The following is a 20,281-nucleotide window of genomic DNA, read 5'->3' on the forward strand; positions in this document are numbered from 1 at the left end:
AACAAGAACTCGTGAGTGGAAACAGACAATTTCAGTGTAGGTAAAATGGTGCTTTTAAGATTGTTTTCGGTAGTTCTTGGAAATACAGGCGCATCTACTCAAACTACCCTCAAATTTATCTCATGGGATTGAAGCATCGCGCTTTGGTATGTGCATACAGGCCCTGATTTAATTTTAGAATGGACCTATTAATAGTAAATGTCATTCTTATTATAAATAGTGCAAATAACGTTTAGTAGTGAGCTGTTTATTATGAGATTTAACATTACCTCCCGTTTTATTTTGTTTTTTGTTTTTTTCGAAATCGAAAAAGGATAAAAAAATAAAATAATTATATATATATATATATATATATATATATATATATATATATATATATATAATTATTATATATATATATATATATATATATATATATATATATATATGAGTCTGGAATCGATTCCGAAACCAGAAATCGGAATCGGAGTTGATTCACAAATTTCTGGAATCGAACAGCCCTGTTAAATATCAGGTCAGGGTGTGGCGACAAAAAAACAGGCTGATATTGAAATTGCGTACTATCATACTACTCATACTATTTCTGGCACTGACACATATAGCAGAAGTAGTAAGAGTAGTATGGGTAGTATGGGTAGTATGTCATCGTGTTCTAAGTGTCTCACTCTTGACCAATCAGATTAGCTCCAGCCCCAGTTTCCGTGCCAGTGGGTGTGGTTGCCGTGACGACGCGGCGCTCCTGTTGACACCTTTCAGGAAGTGAATTTAAAGAAATGAGAAATCCAGGAACTCGAACTGTTACCAGTTGCGGCGGGCAGGACCGAAGAGAATATAGTCTTTAAACTTTTTGAATGTTGGACACGCAGAAACGAAGGAGATAACATGTTAATAAAGGAATTGTAAGTAATATTATATACACGTATAAACTTTTGTGGTCTCAGAGGAGTGAAATGGCTTGAACTTGACTCTGGAAAGCGTGTTTGGTAACTTTCGCTGGCTGCTGACTAATAAAGTGGATTTATGTTGATTTTCACGAATTAATAAAGTATAGACGTTGTTGTTTCAATGCGGTTTGTAAATTTGGCGCCAATCAGTTTAGCAATTACACGTCTTAGATTCTATGTAAGTAGTCTTTGATAAAATCTATAGTCCTGTCAGATTAGAGTCCCAACGATTTAATTATTTTGATTCTAAAATTAGCAAATAATGCTTAACTTTTATTTTCTTATAACAAAACTGTTTAAAAACTGTAGGTAATATGTAAAGTGATTGTCACATGCTGCTGTCCTGCCGGTCACGCGTTAAATGCACCGGTTGACAGTTCATATACTAGTGCACTTTGAAATGTATAGACTGTAAAGTAATTATGCAGTCTAGAAAGGGTATATACATGCATTATACAATGTCCTTTAATTGTATTATATCAATAATATTCACACAACAAGCTCACTGCGCTGTAAAATTCCTATAAAATGTCAATGAAAAGACATTACAGTCACAATGACATCATTACGGTGATAATGACATTGTGATGCCATCAGTGTTGGGTAAATTACCAAAAAAAGTAATCCACTACAGATTACTAACTTTTTCTCAAATTATAATCTGATTACTTTACGGAAAGCTTCATTGAAAAGGTAATCAGATTACTAATTACTTTTAAGTTACTTTCTAAAACTTACTTTCACATTTTTTTTGTTTTCCTGCTCAACAAATTCAAAATAATTTTCTCTCTAATTTTAAAAAATAAAAATCTATTTTCTCCTTGTTCATTGTCGCACACAGTTTACCTGTCACAGAAATGCAAACAGATGTACATATGAACATAAATGAATTCCCATTTTAACTATTACCCATAAATAATATATTTTTAGAAATATTTGTAAGAATGTACTGAAAAGTAATTCATTTTATTGAAAGTCAGTAACTGTAATCTGATTACAAGAATTTAAAGTGTAATGTGTTACACTACTTTTGGTGTCTAAAAAGTAATTTGTTACAGTAACTAAATACTTTGTAATCCAATTACACTCATTACTGGAAGCCATTACTGTCACAATGACATATGATACTAAAATATATATATATATATAATATATTTATTTATTGATGCAAGCTGAGTATATATTTATGTTCAGATCTATTTTAATTCTAAAAGATTAGAATACACTTATTCAATAGGGTTAGACCATAATGTATTGTGTATGCTTATAGGTTAACATTTGTTAATAAACCTGATTCCTCAGCCATATATAACTCATTTAAAACCTCCTCATGCAGTAAAACTCCTTGTCTTAGAAACTAGGTTACGTAAAATGGCTATTAGTGTTTTGAGACACAGGTCAAGTTGCTGCATCAAGTAACAATGTTTATTAGCTTGAATGCCCTATTATTTATAGGATATTATACATGAATCACATTGTTTTTATACAGTATTGACAGGACTTGTTGTCACTCCTATTATACGAAGTTGTCAAAGCAATTTAAAAATGTGGTCAACTGAATGAGAACCATTTAAAGGTTACCACACATTTTTGCTGACTATGTGATTAATATTTGGCCTTTCTCCACTGTCTTTTAGCCGAATTGTCCTGCCCATTTCTGTTGAGGAGGTAAGTTCTGTTGAGTAAGGAGTAAGTTTTGTTTGTCTTTTGTTCAGCTCTCACAGGTGCTTCTTTTATGTTCTTCAAAATATGCTTCTAAATCAGTGTTGCATTCGTTCACTACTTACAACCCGGTCGTACTTTGAATAAACACCGCACAGCTTCTTGTGATGGGCGGGACAGTTTATGACATACAGTTGAAGTCAGAAGTTGACATACACCTTACCAAATACATTTAAACTCAGTTTTTCACAATTCCTGACATTTAATTGTAGAAAGCATTCCCTGATTTAGGTCTGTTAGGATTACTACTTCATTTTAAGAATGTGAAATATCAGAATAATAGTAGAGAGAATGATTTATATTCAGCTTTCATTTCTTGCATCACATTCCCAGTGGGTCAGAAGTTTACATACAATTTGTTAGTATTTGGTAGCATTGCCTTTAAATTGTTTAACTTAGGTCAAACTTTTTGGGTAGCCTTCCCCAAGCTTCTCACAATAAGTTGCTGGAATTTTGGCCCGTTCCTCCAGACAGAACTGGTGTAACTGAGTCAGGTTTGTAGGCCTCCTTGTTTGCACATGCTTTTTCAGTTCTGCTCACAAATTTTCTATCGCATTGAGGTCAGGGCTTTGTGATGGCCACTCCAATACCTTGACTTTGTTGTCCTTAAGCCATTTTGCCACAACTTTGGAGGTATGTTTTGGGGTCATTGTCCATTTGGAAGACCCATTTGCAACCGAGCTTTAACTTCATGGCTGATGTCTTGAAATATTTCTTCAATATATCTGCATCATTTTCCTTCCTCATGATGCCATCTATTTTGTGAAGTGCCCCAGTCCCTCCTGCAGCAAAGCACCCCCACAACATTATGCTGCCACCCCATGCTTCACGGTTGGGATGTGTTCTTCGGCTTGCAAGCCTCACCCTTTTTCCTCCAAACATTACGATGGTCATTATGGCCAAAAAGTTCCATTTTTGTTTCATCAGACCAGAGGACATTTCTCCAAAAAGTAAGATCTTTGTCCCCATGTGCACTTGCAAACTGTAGTCTGGCTTGTTTATGGAGGTTTTGGAGCACTGGCTTCTTCCTTGCTAAGGTTATGTCAATATAGGACTCGTTCTACTGTGGCTAAAGATACTTGCTTTCCTGTTTCCTCCAGCATCTTCACAAGGTCCTTTGCTGTTGTTCTGGGATTGATTTGCACTTTTCACTTTAAACTACGTTCATCTGAGTGGCATGATGGCTGCATGGTTCCATGGTGTTTATACGTGCGTACTATTGTTTGTACAGATGAATGTGGTACCTTCAGGCATTTTGAAATTGCTCCCAAGGATGAACCAGATTTGTGGAGGTCCACAATTTTTTTTCTGAGGTCTTGGCTGATTTCTTTTGATTTTCCCATGATATCAAGCAAGAGGCACTGAGTTTGAAGATAGGCATTAAAATACATCCACAGGTATCCCTCCAATTCAGTACACCTCCTATCAGAAGCTAATTGGCTAATTGTTTAAAGGCTTGACATCATTTTCTGGAATTTTCCATGCTGCTTAAAGGCACAGTTAACATAGTGTATGTACATTTCTGACCCACTGGAATTGTTATATAGTCAATTAAAAGTAAAACACTCTGTAAACAATTGTTGGAAAACTTACTCGTGTCATGCACAAAGTAGATGTCCTAAACGACTCACCAAACTATAGTTTACTAATATTAAATCTGTGGAATGGTTAAAAAAATTGTTTTAATTACTTAAACCTAAGTGTATGTAAACTTCTGAGTTCAACTGTATGTACATAGGCATTCAGATTGATGAATTGAAACAAACAAACTAAAGTTTGTGGGAATGCAGCCCAGCTCTACTCAGCAGCATGCCTTTATATAGCATTGAAGGGCAGATTATAACTAATTGTAACCCAATGCTGAGCATATCAGACTTTATCAAGTGTACCATCTCTGCTCCAGCTTACCAAGCAAAGGTTGAATTTGTAATAGCTTTCATCTCTGGCCCTCCCTGTTGCCGCTATCTTTGTTGTATCTATGGTGCTTGTAAAAGAAATCAATGAAGATGCTCTTGTCTAAACAGCAGTGAGAACTCATACAGGTTTGGCATGTGTAATTGCACTCCATTCTATTTACCTACACAAACAGCTGTGTAATATGCGCAAGACTGATGGAGGATTGATCTACCCAACCAACTGAAATGGGAATGTCCCAGGGGATGTTATATTGTGGAAGTTGGTTTTTGCAGGCATACACTGGCCTGGTTAACACTGGGGGGCAGGGGCTCCTGGGAGCTGATGACCCATTTCTGTCTAGGTGTTATTGGTTGACACCACTTTTACTGCTCTAAAGGCAATAGAGTGCAAGTGTTGGATTCCAGAAGTAAAAATCCCATTCATTTTTTCCATAGACAAAATTATTTTTTAACAATATCTTATAAACCTTTAAAGACAGACCTAGAGTGAGCTCAGAGTTTGTTCATGGTTGGTATATACTTCTGTTGAAGCCATCAGTCTACGTTATTTCAACTTAATTTCTAAAAAAAAAAAAAAAATCACATTTAATGGAGGAACTACACTACCCATGATCCTGAAGAGAAGGATCCACCAATCGGAGAATCGCAGCCAACGAAGTGTGTCAAACAAGCTCTGCAGTGACCACTCACATCTGTGACGCACTGAATGGCGCAAATTAATTTGTTTCCCTACATTCTCAAACAACATATATACACTACCAGTCAAAAGTTTTGAAACACTTACTCATTCTTTAATATCATTTTTTTTCTTCATATTTTAGAATAATAGTAAAGTCATCAAAACTATGGAATAACATAAATGGAACTATGGGAATTATGTTGTGACTAAACAAAATCCAAAATAAAGTAGTTATATTTTAGCATCTTCAAAGTAGTCACCCTTTGCCTAGAATTTACAGACATGTACTCTTGACATTTTCTCAACCAACTTCTTGAGGTATCACCCTGGGATGCTTTTTAAACAGTATTGAAGGAGTTCCCATCTATGTTGGGCACTTATTGTCTGCTTTTCTTTATTATTTGGTCCAAGTCATCAATTTCAAAAACTTGTTTTTAATTAAATTTTAGATTTATAATAAAATAAATTAATATGGTGGCACAATTATATTTTTGTCTGCAAAACTAATTTCAAACATTTAAGCATATGCCTTCAGATCAATTTGGAATGCCCAATTCCCAATGTGCTTTTAAGTCCTCGTGGTCGCGTAGTGATTCGCCTCAGTCTGGGTGGCGGAGGACGAATCCCAGTTGCCGTCAACCCGCGCATCTTATCACGTGGCAACCACGCTCGACTCCCCACGCGCCCCACCGAGAACGAACCACATTATAGCAACCACGAGGAGGTTACCCCATGTGACTTTACCCTCCCTAGCAACCGGACCAATTTGGTTGCTTAGGAGACCTGGCTGGAGTCACTCAGCACGCCCTGGGATTTGAACTAGCGAACTCCAGAGGTGGTAGCCAGCATCTTTACCACTGAGCTACCCAGTTGGGAGGAGATGTAAACTTTCAACATGGCGGAAGAGAGTACGGTTTCTGTTGTGAATGAGAGTTTTTGTACATTTTTCTAAATACAGCTAATTGTTAGGGCCAGTTTCAGTCATATTCATGTATGTATATCAGCAACCATTTGATGCATGTTGTAAATTTTTACACCGATAAAATAGCTTGTATTTGACCAAAATTCCATTATCGTCAGCAAGCTAACTGAGAAATATGTATTATGGTGTTAAAATAAAAGTTCCTCAAGTAAAATGTATGACTGAACCTGCATTGTTCATGTTTCCTGTTCTTTCTGACAACAAAGCACTTGAACGCGACATACTCGTAATTACCACTTCAGAAGTGGGAAGTAGGATAATTCCAATACCACATGAAGGCAGCATAAGTACACAGTCTTGTACCTTTGTCCAATTTTAAATATCACATCTTTTTGAAGCAAGTTTGTTTACTTGGCGGCCATCTTTGCAAGCTGTCTGTTGTCTAGTCATGCAAGGACAGCACCTGTCTTCTTGACAGTGTAATGTAAGTTAACCAAAAAAAGTACTTTTCTACATATTGGCCCTTCAGCTGTCACAGAAATGCAAACTGATGTACATATGAATATAATTTATGTTTACATAAATAATATTAGTTTAGGAATATGTGTAACACAAGTAATGTATGTACTTTAAAGTAATGAACATAATTGTGATTCAGTAACTGTTATCCAATTAAAATGATTTAAATGTAATGTTACACTACTTTTTGTACAAAAAGTAATTACAGTAATCAATTATTTTGTAATCAGATTACACTCAACACTGCTTTTTGAATGGGGAAAGACAAAAATCTCAAACTGTTTGCCAAGGTCATATTTCTTTTAACCCCTTAAACTCTGGTGCTCTTTTGGTCTGCCGTCTGCAATTTTTCACACTCCAATTTAAAAGCTCACCATTTACACATACTTTGGACTAATTGCAAAAAAATTGGTCTCATTTTTGACAGAACCCCCCAAATAAAAAAGACTCCAATTATTCATAAATAATATTGTATGTGTTTATAACCTTATGATAAACAGACGTCTGTCTTTTTTCTTCTTTTTTTCTTTCTTTTTTATCCTAAATTTGTAACATGTAATTCTGGTTCTGTTCGCTCTACCTCACTTTGAAAAGTCTCATTTCATTCCACTAGATGGCAGCAAGCACTAGAAAAAAATTATATTTTCTCTATCACATTCCATCACAATATACAGATCTGAAATTCAGGTGGTGCTATAACGCATTTTAGTCTTCGCAGATGTGCTCATCCATAGACAGTCAGTCTAATTTTCTGTTCATGCACCAACCTTTTGTTTCATTGGATATCTCGGCCTCTAAGTGGACTAGAAGCTCAATCTAGGTGTCATTAGAAAGCTGCGATCCTGAGGGGGCCTGGGTAGCTCAGTGGTAAAATACGCTGGCTACCACCCCTGGAGTTCGCTAGCTCGCTAGTTCAAATCCCAGGGCGTGCTGAGTGACTCCAGCCAGGTCTCCTAAACAACTAAATTGGCCCGGTTGCTAGGGAGGGTAGAGTCACATGGGGTAAACTCCTCGTGGTCGCTATAATATGGTTCGTTCTCGGTGGGGCACGTGGTGAGTTGGGCGTGGTTGCCACGGTGGGTGGCGTGAAGCTATGTCTCCGTGGCAACGCGCTCAACAAGCCATGTGATAAGATGCGCGGGTTGACAGTCTCAGACGCGGAGGCAACTGGGATTCGTCCTCCGCCACCCGGACTGAGGCAAATCACTACGCGACCACGAGGACTTAAAAGCACATTGGGAATTGGGCATTCCAAATTGGGAGAAAAAGGGGAAAAATCCCCCCCCCCCCCCCCAAAAAAAAGAAAGCTGCGATCCTCCCCTTTGCATTGATATAACATATTTTATGATCAATAGTCGATAGCCGATGATCTGTTTAGCATGCTTTTCCTGCGGGACTGCATATTTTGTTCTGGACATCTAAGATATAACATTGGATTATTCTCACATGCAAGCTCATAGAAAAGTAAACAGTGGCTCATTTTTTAGGGAACTGCCTAAGGTAAACACAGATATAAAGTTTTTAGTTATTTGGGGCTTACTGCAGCAGTGATCGCCGCATAAAAGATGTTTGTTTTTGATATCTTACAAATTTCATATTTTACTATACAAAATTAACTCTAAATTCCTGAGAATGAGAGCTTTCATTTCAAATATGACTTGTCCATTTAGGAGCTCTATAAAGGACTTTTATTTTGAAATAAAGACTTCTACCCCATTACATGTAGGGGGCGTTAATTTTCAACGCAAATGTTTTGAGGCCTTGTTTTGTTATTTTAAGTAACATAAATGCAGAAATGATGGTTATCTCTGAAAAGTTCAGATTCTAAGCTTAGTTTTCCTCACTTTTCTATCACCAGATTAAAGGGGTTGAACACTTCCTCTGTAACTGTTTGTTTAAGGCAGGCCAGCCTATATATGGCTATTGATCTGTGTGGTTTTTCTTCTACCAGCAGTACACTCTTCTACCAGCAGTACACTCAGCCTTGGTGTGCAAATGTAAAAAGAATACATTCACTGTCATTATGTTTTTGTTTGTCATGACAACCTCTTTATTCTAGCATGTTAGTCTGCACATTTGCATATGGTCAAGTAAAGTCAACATTATTGTATTCTTTCAACCGCAGTATCAGGTGGGCCAACTGTACTCAGTAGCAGAAGCTAGTAAGAATGAGACTGGAGGTGGAGAAGGGGTGGAGGTCCTGAAAAACGAGCCCTACGAGAAGGATGATGGAGAGAAGGGACAGTATACACACAAGATCTACCACTTGCAGAGGCAAAATTATTCATGCAAATACTGTACATACAACATGCATTTGGCTTAATAGATATGATCATTTCAGATAAATTTTCTCTCTGGGCTTCTTACATTTTCGCTCTTTCTGTCTCATGCAGTAAAGTTCCGACATTTGTACGGTTGCTGGCCCCATCATCTGCCATGAGGATCCACGAGAAAGCCTGGAATGCCTTCCCATACTGTCGCACAGGTACTGCCTGCCGCAGTAGTACTGTTTACCTGAATATAACGTACACATGCATCAGTCACATGTATAAAGTACAATCAGTTTGTTAAATACAGAACTCATAGGAAAGCTGAAACTCAAAACTATGTAATTGTTCTTTTCCATGTGTTGTCTGCATCTTCATTCATCATTCCAGTTCTTACGGTGAGTCTATGTGACTATTATGTATAACTTTGTGAGACTGCTGTCATCAGAATCACCATTACTATTACTCATACTTGGAGTTAGGGATTTGAAGTTAAACTTTTGCACATTGTTTGTAGGAATGGGCATTTAGAGTAATTCTGTACTGGAGTACACTAACACACACAAAAATTAATCGATTACTTGAAATTTTGAATTCAAGTTCAACCTTCAACTTTTAAACCTGTTTTTCTTATAAAAAAAATTGCACTGTGCATAAACAACAAGATCTAGATTCAAAAATGAAAAATAATAATAGTAATAATTCACTCACACATAGAAACATGCATTCCAAGTCTTCTGAAGTGATACAATCACTTTAAATAATGGCAGAATTTTCTTTTTGGGAAAACAAATGGCAAGATTTAGGTGAGAGAGGCAGTTTCATTGTTGCAAAGGCACTGAGGAAAATAAAATTGCTTTGTTTCAAATTTTGTTTCAAAATCAAATTGTTTTTACTAGTTGAATATTTAAAGCTGAACAAGTAGTCGATTGATCGATTACTTGTGCACATCCCTAATTGTTTGTGCTATGTACATTAATAATACCTCAAATCATGCGGCTTGTTAAGGAGAGTGTGCTATTACAGATGTTTTTGCATAAGGGGCCATTCTGACCAAACCCATTCTTGTGCTAAGAAAGCTAGATACAGCGCAACAAATGGAACAGAACGCAAGTGTTTCGAGGCACGTTTTTAAAAGGTGAAGTTCTTTTAACTTGCTGCTCCTGTGGAAAATGCTGAAAAAAAACGCCACACAACGGTCAAAGGCAAAAAGGCATGTTTGTATAGAAAAACAATTTGAAAAACAGCACAGTCGGAGTGTGAATGGCCCCGTAATCTAGTGCGATTTAAAATCATTATGAAAAATCCTGGAATTAAATTTTTGTACAGTCCAAGTTACAATTAACTGTACAAGTAACATCTGTTGTGTGTGTGTTTTCCTGTCTCATAGAATGAGTACATGAAGGACAATTTTCTAGTCATGATTGAAACGTGGCACAAGCCTGACCTCGGTGAACAGGAAAATGTGAGTAGCCAGCTGATATAATGTCATTACACTAGGATTAACCATGATAATGTAGGAATTTACTGCACTGTGATATGCAAAAAACAATATGTTTTGATTTACAAGAACTGAAAAGAATCTCTTAAACAATGTTTATTTTTTCTGTTTGTTTGTTTTTAAGGTTCATAAACTTGACCCAGAACAGTGGAAGAAGGTAGAGGTAGTAAACATTGACATTGCTGACAGGTCTCAAGTGGATACTAAAGTAAGAAAAATTGAGGTTTTACTTTAGATGTGTCACAAAGACATTTAGGCATCAGATTTATGTTTGAGACCCACTGACACTTTTGACCCACTTTTGAACTTCCTTAACAGGACTACAAACCAGATGAAGACCCAGCCACATTTAAATCACAGAAGACTGAAAGAGGGCCATTAGGACCTGACTGGAAGGTTGTATGGTTTGTTTTACTGTTTGTTCTAGTAGATTTATAGCTAAATTTTTGTAGTCTTGGAGATGATTGTTGACAGTTTGTGTCTGTGTGTTGCAGAAAGAGCTTCCTCAGAAGACAGACTGCCCTCATATGTGTGCCTATAAACTCGTTACTGTCAAATTCAAGTGGTTTGGCTTGCAGAACAAGGTGGAAGGATTCATCCAGAAGGTATAAAACTATCTGATATATTCCATGCTGTGTTCAGTTTTTCTCAATTTTGTGTCAAAAGAGTGTCTGTGATAATGCACAGAGGAGTGGTGTAGCAAGAAAAACTGTTAGTGTTTGTTTGTGCAGCTGTTTCAGTGGCACTGAATTAATGGTTATATTTGTAATGTTGATTTAAAAAAAAAAAAAAAAAGACATCCAAGTGACTCATGATACATTGTTTGTTTTTTACTTCAGCAAGAGAAGCGACTGTTTACCAACTTCCACAGGCAGCTCTTCTGCTGGTTAGACAAATGGATCGAGCTGACAATGGAGGACATTCGTCGTATGGAAGAGGAGACACAGAAAGAACTTGATAATGTGAGTTATTTTAGCACTTTTAGTACTTTAGTCATTTTAATACTTTTTTAATATTCGTTTTTTTTAAATTAAGTTACATGTAGAGTCATCAAACATTGGCAGCAGTGTTTACTATAGGTAGACCGATATATTGGTTTTACCGATTAATCAGTGCCGATAGTTACTTTTTGGAACTATTGGTTATCGACAAATATTTACGGCAATAGCTGCTTATAGTTTGTTTTTTTAAATCATTATTGTTCCTCTGTGTTCTTCTGTGGCTGGCACTACAGGATTCTGTACTGTTAGAACAGCTAGGTTCAACAGTATAACAGCAGCCTCTAGAGGTGAAATAAATACAATCACAGAGACCTTGTGGGGATTTACTATATCTAAATATGCCATCATTGACAATATTCATCCATAATTGTATCCTCACTTCAATGCATATTTTGTTATTTTGATTAGATAATCAAGTGTTCTAAATTAAAGAGACAGCATGTAAAGAAAAATGCGACTTTATAGAACTGTGCCCCATCAACACATACACTCAGAAATACTCAAACCAGCCTCCCTGGCACCAACAATCATGCCATGGTCAAAATCACTGAGATCACATTTATTCCCCATTCTGATGGTTGATGTGAACATTAACTGAAGCTCCTGACCCGTATCTGCATGATTTTATGCACTGCACTGCTGTCACATAATTGACCGATTAGATAATTACATGAATAAGTAGGTGTACAGGTGTTCTTTTTTCCGATATAATATTTTTTTTTTATTGATTCGTACATATAACAATGAAAAACAAAACCTATATATACACTGAATCAACATTTAACCCCGTCTATTACCCCTCCTCAATCACCAACCCCACCCTGACCCCCAACGAACATGCCTGTGGTCACATGAAAATATACACACACACAAAAAAGGCAAAAAAATATATATAATAATCATACACATTTAAAACTATACTTCTCTCTCCACAGCCCCTCCCTGAGAGTCCTCCAAAAATGCCATATAACTGCCCCATTTCCCATCAAACAAATCCCAGATCCCCAGCCTTCTGCATGACACCTCCTCGAAAGCTGCCACCCTCCCCATCTCCGCACACCACTCCCAAAACGAGGGCGATCCAGCTGACTTTCATCCCCTTCAAATAATCTGTCTACCTAACATAACACTAGTCAGAACCCAATTTTTTATGTATTTATCCCCTATATTAATGACCGCCCCATCGCCTAAAATACAGAGTCGGGGGCAAAATGAAATTTGAGTGCCCAATACTTCACACATAAAACTCTGAACCTTCAACCAAAATTCTTGGATCTTAACACACCACCAAAAAACATGGGTTGTGTCTCCATCTTCTGATTGGCATCACCAGCAGGTGGGTGTGTCTTTAAGACCAAGCCTATACAATCTAGAGGGGGTCCAATAAAATCTATGTAAAATCTTGAATTGCATAAGGCTCAACAACAACATGAACCCACTGATGCATTTACTCATGTTTATGAATAGAACCAGATACAGTGAAAAGAAAATAAGATATAAATTTTTTTATATTAAAATGAAGTGAAATGACCCATAGATGTGTTAATGTTGAAAGTTATTCAAAATATCGAATGTGTTTTTTCAACTTTTGAGGGAATAATGTCCCAAAATCCACGTATGTGAGCATGTTTATCAGCACGCTGACGCACAAAATTTTTTTTTTTAAAGTGGCACATCAAACAAAACTAAAAAAACGCTACTGTTCACACCCAAACAGGTTTCAATGAAAAAACTTAGAGGTTTCTTACCAGAGGCACTTTCTGTTGCCTCTGCACCCGTAGAAGCGCTTCACGGAAATCAGCGTTTTGTTGTGTCATGTGACTCAGTGCGCATTGAGTTTTTATTTATTCTGGACTCTTGTATTGTACGTCTATGCTTGTGCCCGTCATAGTAAGAGAAGGCTAAGAATTTTTTTCATTACAATTTTATAATTCGATTTTAAAACTATTGGCCGATTAATCGTGTTATCATATTGGCAAAATCCCCTATCGGTCGACCTCTGGTATTTACCATAATCGGTTATGCAGAGGTTTATGCAGTAAAAATCCTGGTTAATGATACTAATACATTTAAGTCAGAGTAGACACCATTTTTAATTTGATGTACGAAAATGAGGCTGTGAGGGACAGAAATACAATTCATTCTGTGGGCCTCATTCATAAAACGCGTGCAAAACGAATTAGTGTAAATTGTTCGTAAAACTTTTCTTAGTCTGTTGTTGCATTGCTTTATAAACGATTTATGAAAAATATTGTGCTGGTGTTTCATGAATGAGGCCCAATATGTCATACTGTTACACACCTGGGTTGTTGTCCCACAGTTGTTTTCATTGTGAAATTGAATATAGCATCTACGCATCTAACATCTATGAAGGAGGTTGTACAATGTGAGGTGGAAAAATCTGAAATTCTCTTTATTTGTTTCTCTTTCTTTCTCTCCTTTCTTTTGTTTTATCTTTATACCCATAGATGCGAGAAAAGGATCCAGTAAAAGGCATGTCTGCTGCGGATGAATAAGGTATGCGAATAAGGAGTACAGCTGTGGTGATCATTTTTATTACATGTGGGAGGAATAATTCCTGAGCAATGCTTCTCTCACAAGTGATGTCCCAATAGCCCTGCCCACTCAACACTGGCCAATTGACTCAATTCATTATTCAAATGTCCTTTTTTGTGTGATTGAAGAATTCTGCTTATTAGATGTGTGCATATGCAATGGGGAATATTCTAAACTGTAGTAAACAATGTGTATCTCTGTATTAATCTTTATTAACAATTTTTATTGATTCCATTCATAAGATAAACAAACACAACATAAAATATGGAATCAATTATATACATTAAACACCTCCCCCCGAAAATCCCCACCCGACACAAACACGCACTACAGTGGTCACCAACAATTAGAACATAGGGGACCTGGGTAGCTCAGTGGTAAAATACGCTGGCTACCACCCCTGGAGTTCGAATCCCAGGGTGTGCTGTGTGACTCCAACCAGGTCTCCTAAACAACCAAATTGGCCTGGTTGCTAGGGTGGGTAAAGTCACATGGGGTAACCTCCTCGTGGTCGCTATAATGTGGTTTGTTCTCGGTGGGGCGCGTGGTGAGTTGAGCGTGTATGCCGCGGTGGATGGCGTGAAGCCTCCACACGCACTATGTCTCTGTGGCAACGCGCTCAAGTCACATGATAAGATGCGCGGGTTGATGGTCTCAGACGCGGAGGCGACTGGGATTCATCCTCCACCACCCGGATTGAGGCGAGTCACTACGCGACCACGAGGATTTAAAAACACACTGGGAATTGGGCATTCCAAATTGGGAGAAAAAAAACCAAAAAACAATTAAAAGTATTAATTAAATTGATAAAATATGTTTATCAATTAAAACATAAAAAAAAGTATACTTTCGAACAACAAGAATACACATCTAAACTAGAAATCCCTCTCCACTGCCCTCCCCAAGATCCCTCCAAAAAAGCCAAATGTCCAACAAATCCCATTTTCCCAGCCTTCTAAAAATCACCTCCTCAAATGCTGCCACCCTGCACCACTCTCGAAACGAGGGTGCCCCAGCCGAATTCCATCCCCTGAGGATAATTTGTCTGCCGATCATAACTCCAGCTAGGACACAACTTTTTAAATGACTATCCCCAATATTACTTAGATACAGAGTCTGGGGCAAAATCGTGTGTCCAATACTTCACACATAAAGCTCCGAACCCTCAGCCAAAACTCCTGGATCGTAACACTTGGGTTGTGTCCCCCGTTTTATGATTGGCATCACCAGCAGGTGGGTGTGTCTTTAAGACCAAGCCTATATAATCTAGAGGGGTTCCAATAGACTTGATGTAAAATCTTAAATTGCATCAGACGCACCCTTGCATCTCTAGATGTAGATTTGATGTTTTTTAGAATCCAAGCCCACACTCCCTCCTCCAATACCAAGTTTAAATCTTTCTCCCATAATCTCTTGATAGAAGTTAAAGCTCCATTTCCCCAGACTCTAAATTAACAGGGAGTAATACACTGATGCCTCATGACTTTTTCCAAAAGCAGTAATCACCACTTCCAGAGTATCTGCCGCTTTAGGGGGGTGTATGCTACTCCCAAAAATAGTACAGAGCAGGTGGCGCAGCTGTAAATACCTAAAGAACTGAGATCTGGGAATCCCAAAATATTGAACCAAATTTTCAAAGGATCTCAACACTCCACTCTCATATAGGTCACCGAGTATATTAACCTCCCTCACAATCCACTCTGACCAGCAGAAAGGGGACTTATCAATACATAATTTTGGGTTCAGCCATATGCTCGAGGCAACATTTAAATAAATGTCCGAATTAAACACTCTGGACACTTTTGTCCATACCGCGTGCAAAACGAGATAACGGGGTGTAACTTAACTTCTCCGGTTAGTTTAATAGAAAGGCTTTGCAATGGCAAAATAGGGGCAAGAACTTCCTGTTCAATACAAAACGAGGGAGGGGCTCTCTCAGATGGAAGCGACCAACAAGCCAAATGTCTGAGACCGAATGCATAATAATAATAATAATAAAACAAAATCTTGGGTAGGCCTAGCCCATCTTTGTCAATCGGCCTATGTAACTTATTGAAATGTAATCTGGGATGCTTACCATTCCAAATGAAGGACTTCACTATGCTATCAAATTGCTTGAAATAAGAGAGGGGGACATCTACAGGGAGAGATTGTAGCAGGTAGTTGAATTTTGGAATACAATTCATTTTAATAACATTAACCTTCCCAATCATCGATAAATGTAATGAAGCCCACCTGCCCACATCGCTCGGAAACCTTTTTATTAAGGGGTCAATATTAACTCTAACTAAATCACACAAATTTGCTGGGAATAAAATGTCCAAACACTTAATGCCTTGTTTGGGCCACTGGAAGGCACCCGGCTGAAAAGCCGTTACTGGGCAGTACTCTGTCAGAGCCAAAGCTTCGTATTTAGACCAATTGACTTTGTATCCTGAGAACTTTGTGGAGGCAAGGCATAGGTCTAATGGGGTCGGAGACGAATAATAAAATATCATCTGTGTAAAGCAAAAGCTTGTGCGCCATACCTCCCGCTACCACTCCTGGAAAATCATCCTCCTTTCTTATCGCGGCTGCTAATGGTTCCAGGACAAGACGGAACAATAATGGGGAAAGAGGGCAACCCTGCCTGGTGCCCCTATCTAGAGTAAAATAATCTGAAATTAATCCATTTGTTTGTACCGCTGCTACCGGGTGTCTATAAAGTAACTTAATCCATCCAATAAAAGTATTCCCAAACTCGTATATTTCCAAAATCTTAAAAAGATAATCCCATTCTACCATATCAAACGCCTTTTCAGCATCAAGTGAGATGGCAGCGACTGGAGTCTGTATTAATCTTAACATTTCTTTCTCAATCTTTTTTGTCTTCCTTGTATTTTAGATGCTGTCTAAACAGCAGCAGTATTGGAAAGAGTCATTGCAGTGTAATGGGCTGCGCTCTCTCTCTCCTCAAGCTTCACTCCAGTATAGGTTCTTTGTTCTCCACACCTGTACCCAGGAGGTCTGGCAACACAATGCTAAACCTCAGAGGTGTTTCTTACACTAATATTTTCTTCAGCCCACTGTGTTTCCATGTCTGCTAGCTTTTATTTTAAAAGTGTCTCCATAAATACGTGTTTACCTATTTTCTGTCATTTTGCCTTTTGTTAAAAAAGCTGAAGAACATCAGCACTTACTTGCTTTGAATATACCCTCACTACTTGTATCACCAGCATGTTAACATGTTTACATGTTTCTCTATCAGGCGTTTCCACTCTTGGAATGTATACGTTTTAAAATTTGTACAAAATGAAACTACCTTTTATGAGACATAACCAAAAGTTTATCGTATTAGAGGGTTACATCTCAGTCACACTTTTCTCAGGACTTTTTGTAAATTTGAAAGGACTGAATCTTAATAGTGTGATATTAGCAGGTTTACGATAATCAAATAAACCATGTTTACAATAATATATATGGGAGTTCAATAACATTTTGGGTAAAAGTCATATTGAAGATGTGTTAGTATGTTTTGAGCTATATCATATGAGGCTTAATCATGAACTGAATGGTTTAAACGGTATTTTGCATGTTCTGTTCTACTTTGTCCTTTGGAATAATAAACACACTGTGTGTTTACTGAATTTGGATACATTGTAAAACTCGTTTCTTAAATATGAATCATGATTTTAAATGGATGGTATTAAAAATAATTTATATTATTATTGGCAGGAGTGTTATTTTTTTATTTTTTTATTTGCCAGTCTGGTGGGTGAGGATACTTGTTTTACAAAGAGCATTTTTTGTCATAAAGCCACATGATGGATCACTATACTTTTTGTTTTTCAAAGTAACTGTTTGTTGCTTAATTATAGCAAAGTACATTTTTAGCTACTGTTCAACAGAGTAAATTGTTACTTTTACTATATCAAGTAGCTTGTTTTATATATGATGTACAGTAGCTAACAATTTACTTAGCTATATAAAAAGTAGTATAAAATAAAAGTAAGTTTTATATCAAAGTAACTTGCTTATTACTTTTATATACAGTTGAAGTCAGACGTTTACATATGCTTAGATTAAAGTCATTAAACCTCATTTTTAAACCACTCCACAGATTTCATATTGGCAGACTATAGTTTTGGAAGTCATTTAGGACATCTACTTTGTGCATGACACGAGTACGTTCCAACATTTTTTTACAGACAGATTGTTTCACTTTTAATTGACTATATCACAATTCTAGTGGTTCAGAAGTTTATAAACACTAAGTTAACTGTGCCTTTAAGCAGCTTGGAAAATTCCAGAAAATGATGTCAAGCCTGCTTCTGATAGGCTAATTTACCTGTGGATGTATTTTAAGGCCTACCTTCAAACTCAGTGCCTCTTTGCTTGACATCATGGGAAAATCAAAAGAAATCAGCCAAGACCTCAGAAAGAAAATTGTGGACCTCCACAAGTCTGGTTCATCCTTGGGAGCAATTTCCAAATGCCTGATGGTGCCATGTTCATCTGTATAAACAATAGTACGCAAGTATAAACACCATGGGACCACGTAGCCATCATGCTGCTCAGGAAGGAGACGCATTCTGTCTCCTAGAGATGAATGTAGTTTAAAGCAAAAAGTGCAAATCAATCCCAGAACAACAGCAAAGGATCTTGTGAAGATACTGGAGGAAACAGATAGACAAGTATCTATATCCACAGTAAAACAAGTCCTATATCGACATAACCTGAAAGACTGCTCAGCAAGGAAGAAGCCAGTGCTCCAAAACCACCATAAAAAAGCCAGACTACAGTTTGCAAGTGCACATGGGGACAAAGATCTTACTTTTTGGAGAAATGTCCTCTGGTGATGAAACAAAAATTGAACTATTTGGACATAATGACCATCGTTAGGTTTGAAGGAAAAAGGCTGAGGCTTGCAAGCCGAAGAACACCATCCCAACCGTGAAGCATAGGGGTGGCAGCATAATGTTGTGGGGGTGCTTTGCTGCAGGAGGGACTGGTGCACTTCACAAAATAGATGGCATCATGGGGAAGGAAATTTATGTGGATATATTGAAGCAACATCTCAAGACATCAGCCAGGAAGTTAAAGCTCTGTCACAAATGGGTCTTCCAAATGGACAATGACCCCAAGCATACCTCCAAAGTTGTGGCAAAATGGCTGAAGGAGAACAAAGTCAAGGTATTGCAGTGGCCATCACAAAGCCCTGACCTCAATCTGATAGAAAATGTGCGGACAGAACTGAAAAAGCTTGTGCGAGCAAGGAGGCCTACAAACCTGACTCAGTTACACCAGTTCTGTTTGGAGGAATGGGCCACAATTCCAGCAACTTATTGTGAGAAGCTTGTTTAAGGCTACTCAAAACTTTTGAACCAAGGTAAACAATTTAAAGGCAATGCTACCCACTGGGAATATGATGAAATATATAAAAGCTGAAATAAATCACTCTCTCTACTATTATTCTGACATTTCACATTCACTTAAAATAGTGATCCTAACTGACCTAAGACAAGGAATGTTTTCTATGATTAAATGTCAGGAATTGTGCAAAACTGAGTTTAAATGTATTTGGCTAAGGTGCATGTAAACTTCTGACTTCAGCTGTATCAAATATATGCAGATATACAACTTTATAAACACCATATGCTGAGATATAAAAAGTAACAAACAAGTTACTTCAATATATGTAAAAGAAACTAACAAGTTACTTTTGTAAATAAAATGTAACTAGCAAGTTACTTTGATGTATAAAAAAGAAACAAATTACTAACAATTTACTTTGATAAATAAAATTTACTACGACATAATAAAATTCTCATTTGAGGGATGACCTTTATTCTAAGATAAGGGTCACAAAGACCCAGATGAAAAAGCCAAATACAATGGATATTTTGCTCTTCTGCAATAATTTCACTGATTAAACTTCCAAAACAAAGAACGGTCCACAGAAGACAATTTTAGTTTCATTTATTACAAATATACAGCCTATGAGTCTTTATTACGATTTAAAATGGTTTTCACTTTTAATTTAGTTTTCTTTCTTTACAGGTAAACTTTGCTTAACAAATTTCGCCTATCAGCTGATCTCTCATATAAAAAGTAACTAATACTGATATTTTACAGGATAGTTTCTTTATACTGTATATATCCGTGGTGTATGTGATAAAAGATGACACTGACACCATCAGTCATTCAACATGATCTGTGTAAATTGTGTTAGAAGGAACTTGTTACTTTCTCTTTGATTTACTGTATATAAAAAA

At 37.2% G+C, this 20,281-nt stretch overlaps 1 protein-coding gene across 1 annotated transcript; it reads left to right on the forward strand.

Annotated features, from left to right (window-relative positions):
* The first annotated feature begins 763 nt into the window (after nucleotides 1–763).
* On the forward strand, nucleotides 764–17,734 carry pitpnaa (phosphatidylinositol transfer protein, alpha a). Its single transcript, XM_051665551.1, has 12 exons — nucleotides 764–899; nucleotides 2,582–2,612; nucleotides 8,828–8,976; nucleotides 9,096–9,187; nucleotides 9,360–9,367; nucleotides 10,360–10,434; nucleotides 10,595–10,678; nucleotides 10,789–10,866; nucleotides 10,965–11,075; nucleotides 11,310–11,432; nucleotides 13,940–13,988; nucleotides 16,912–17,734. Exons 1-11 carry the CDS (start codon nucleotides 883–885, stop codon nucleotides 13,985–13,987), a joined length of 816 nt encoding a protein of 271 aa, XP_051521511.1. The 5' UTR covers nucleotides 764–882; the 3' UTR covers nucleotide 13,988; nucleotides 16,912–17,734.
* The last annotated feature ends 2,547 nt before the right edge of the window (nucleotides 17,735–20,281 follow it).

The sequence above is a fragment of the Myxocyprinus asiaticus genome, chromosome 31 (assembly GCF_019703515.2).
Source record: "Myxocyprinus asiaticus isolate MX2 ecotype Aquarium Trade chromosome 31, UBuf_Myxa_2, whole genome shotgun sequence".
NCBI classification, from domain to species: domain Eukaryota; kingdom Metazoa; phylum Chordata; class Actinopteri; order Cypriniformes; family Catostomidae; genus Myxocyprinus; species Myxocyprinus asiaticus.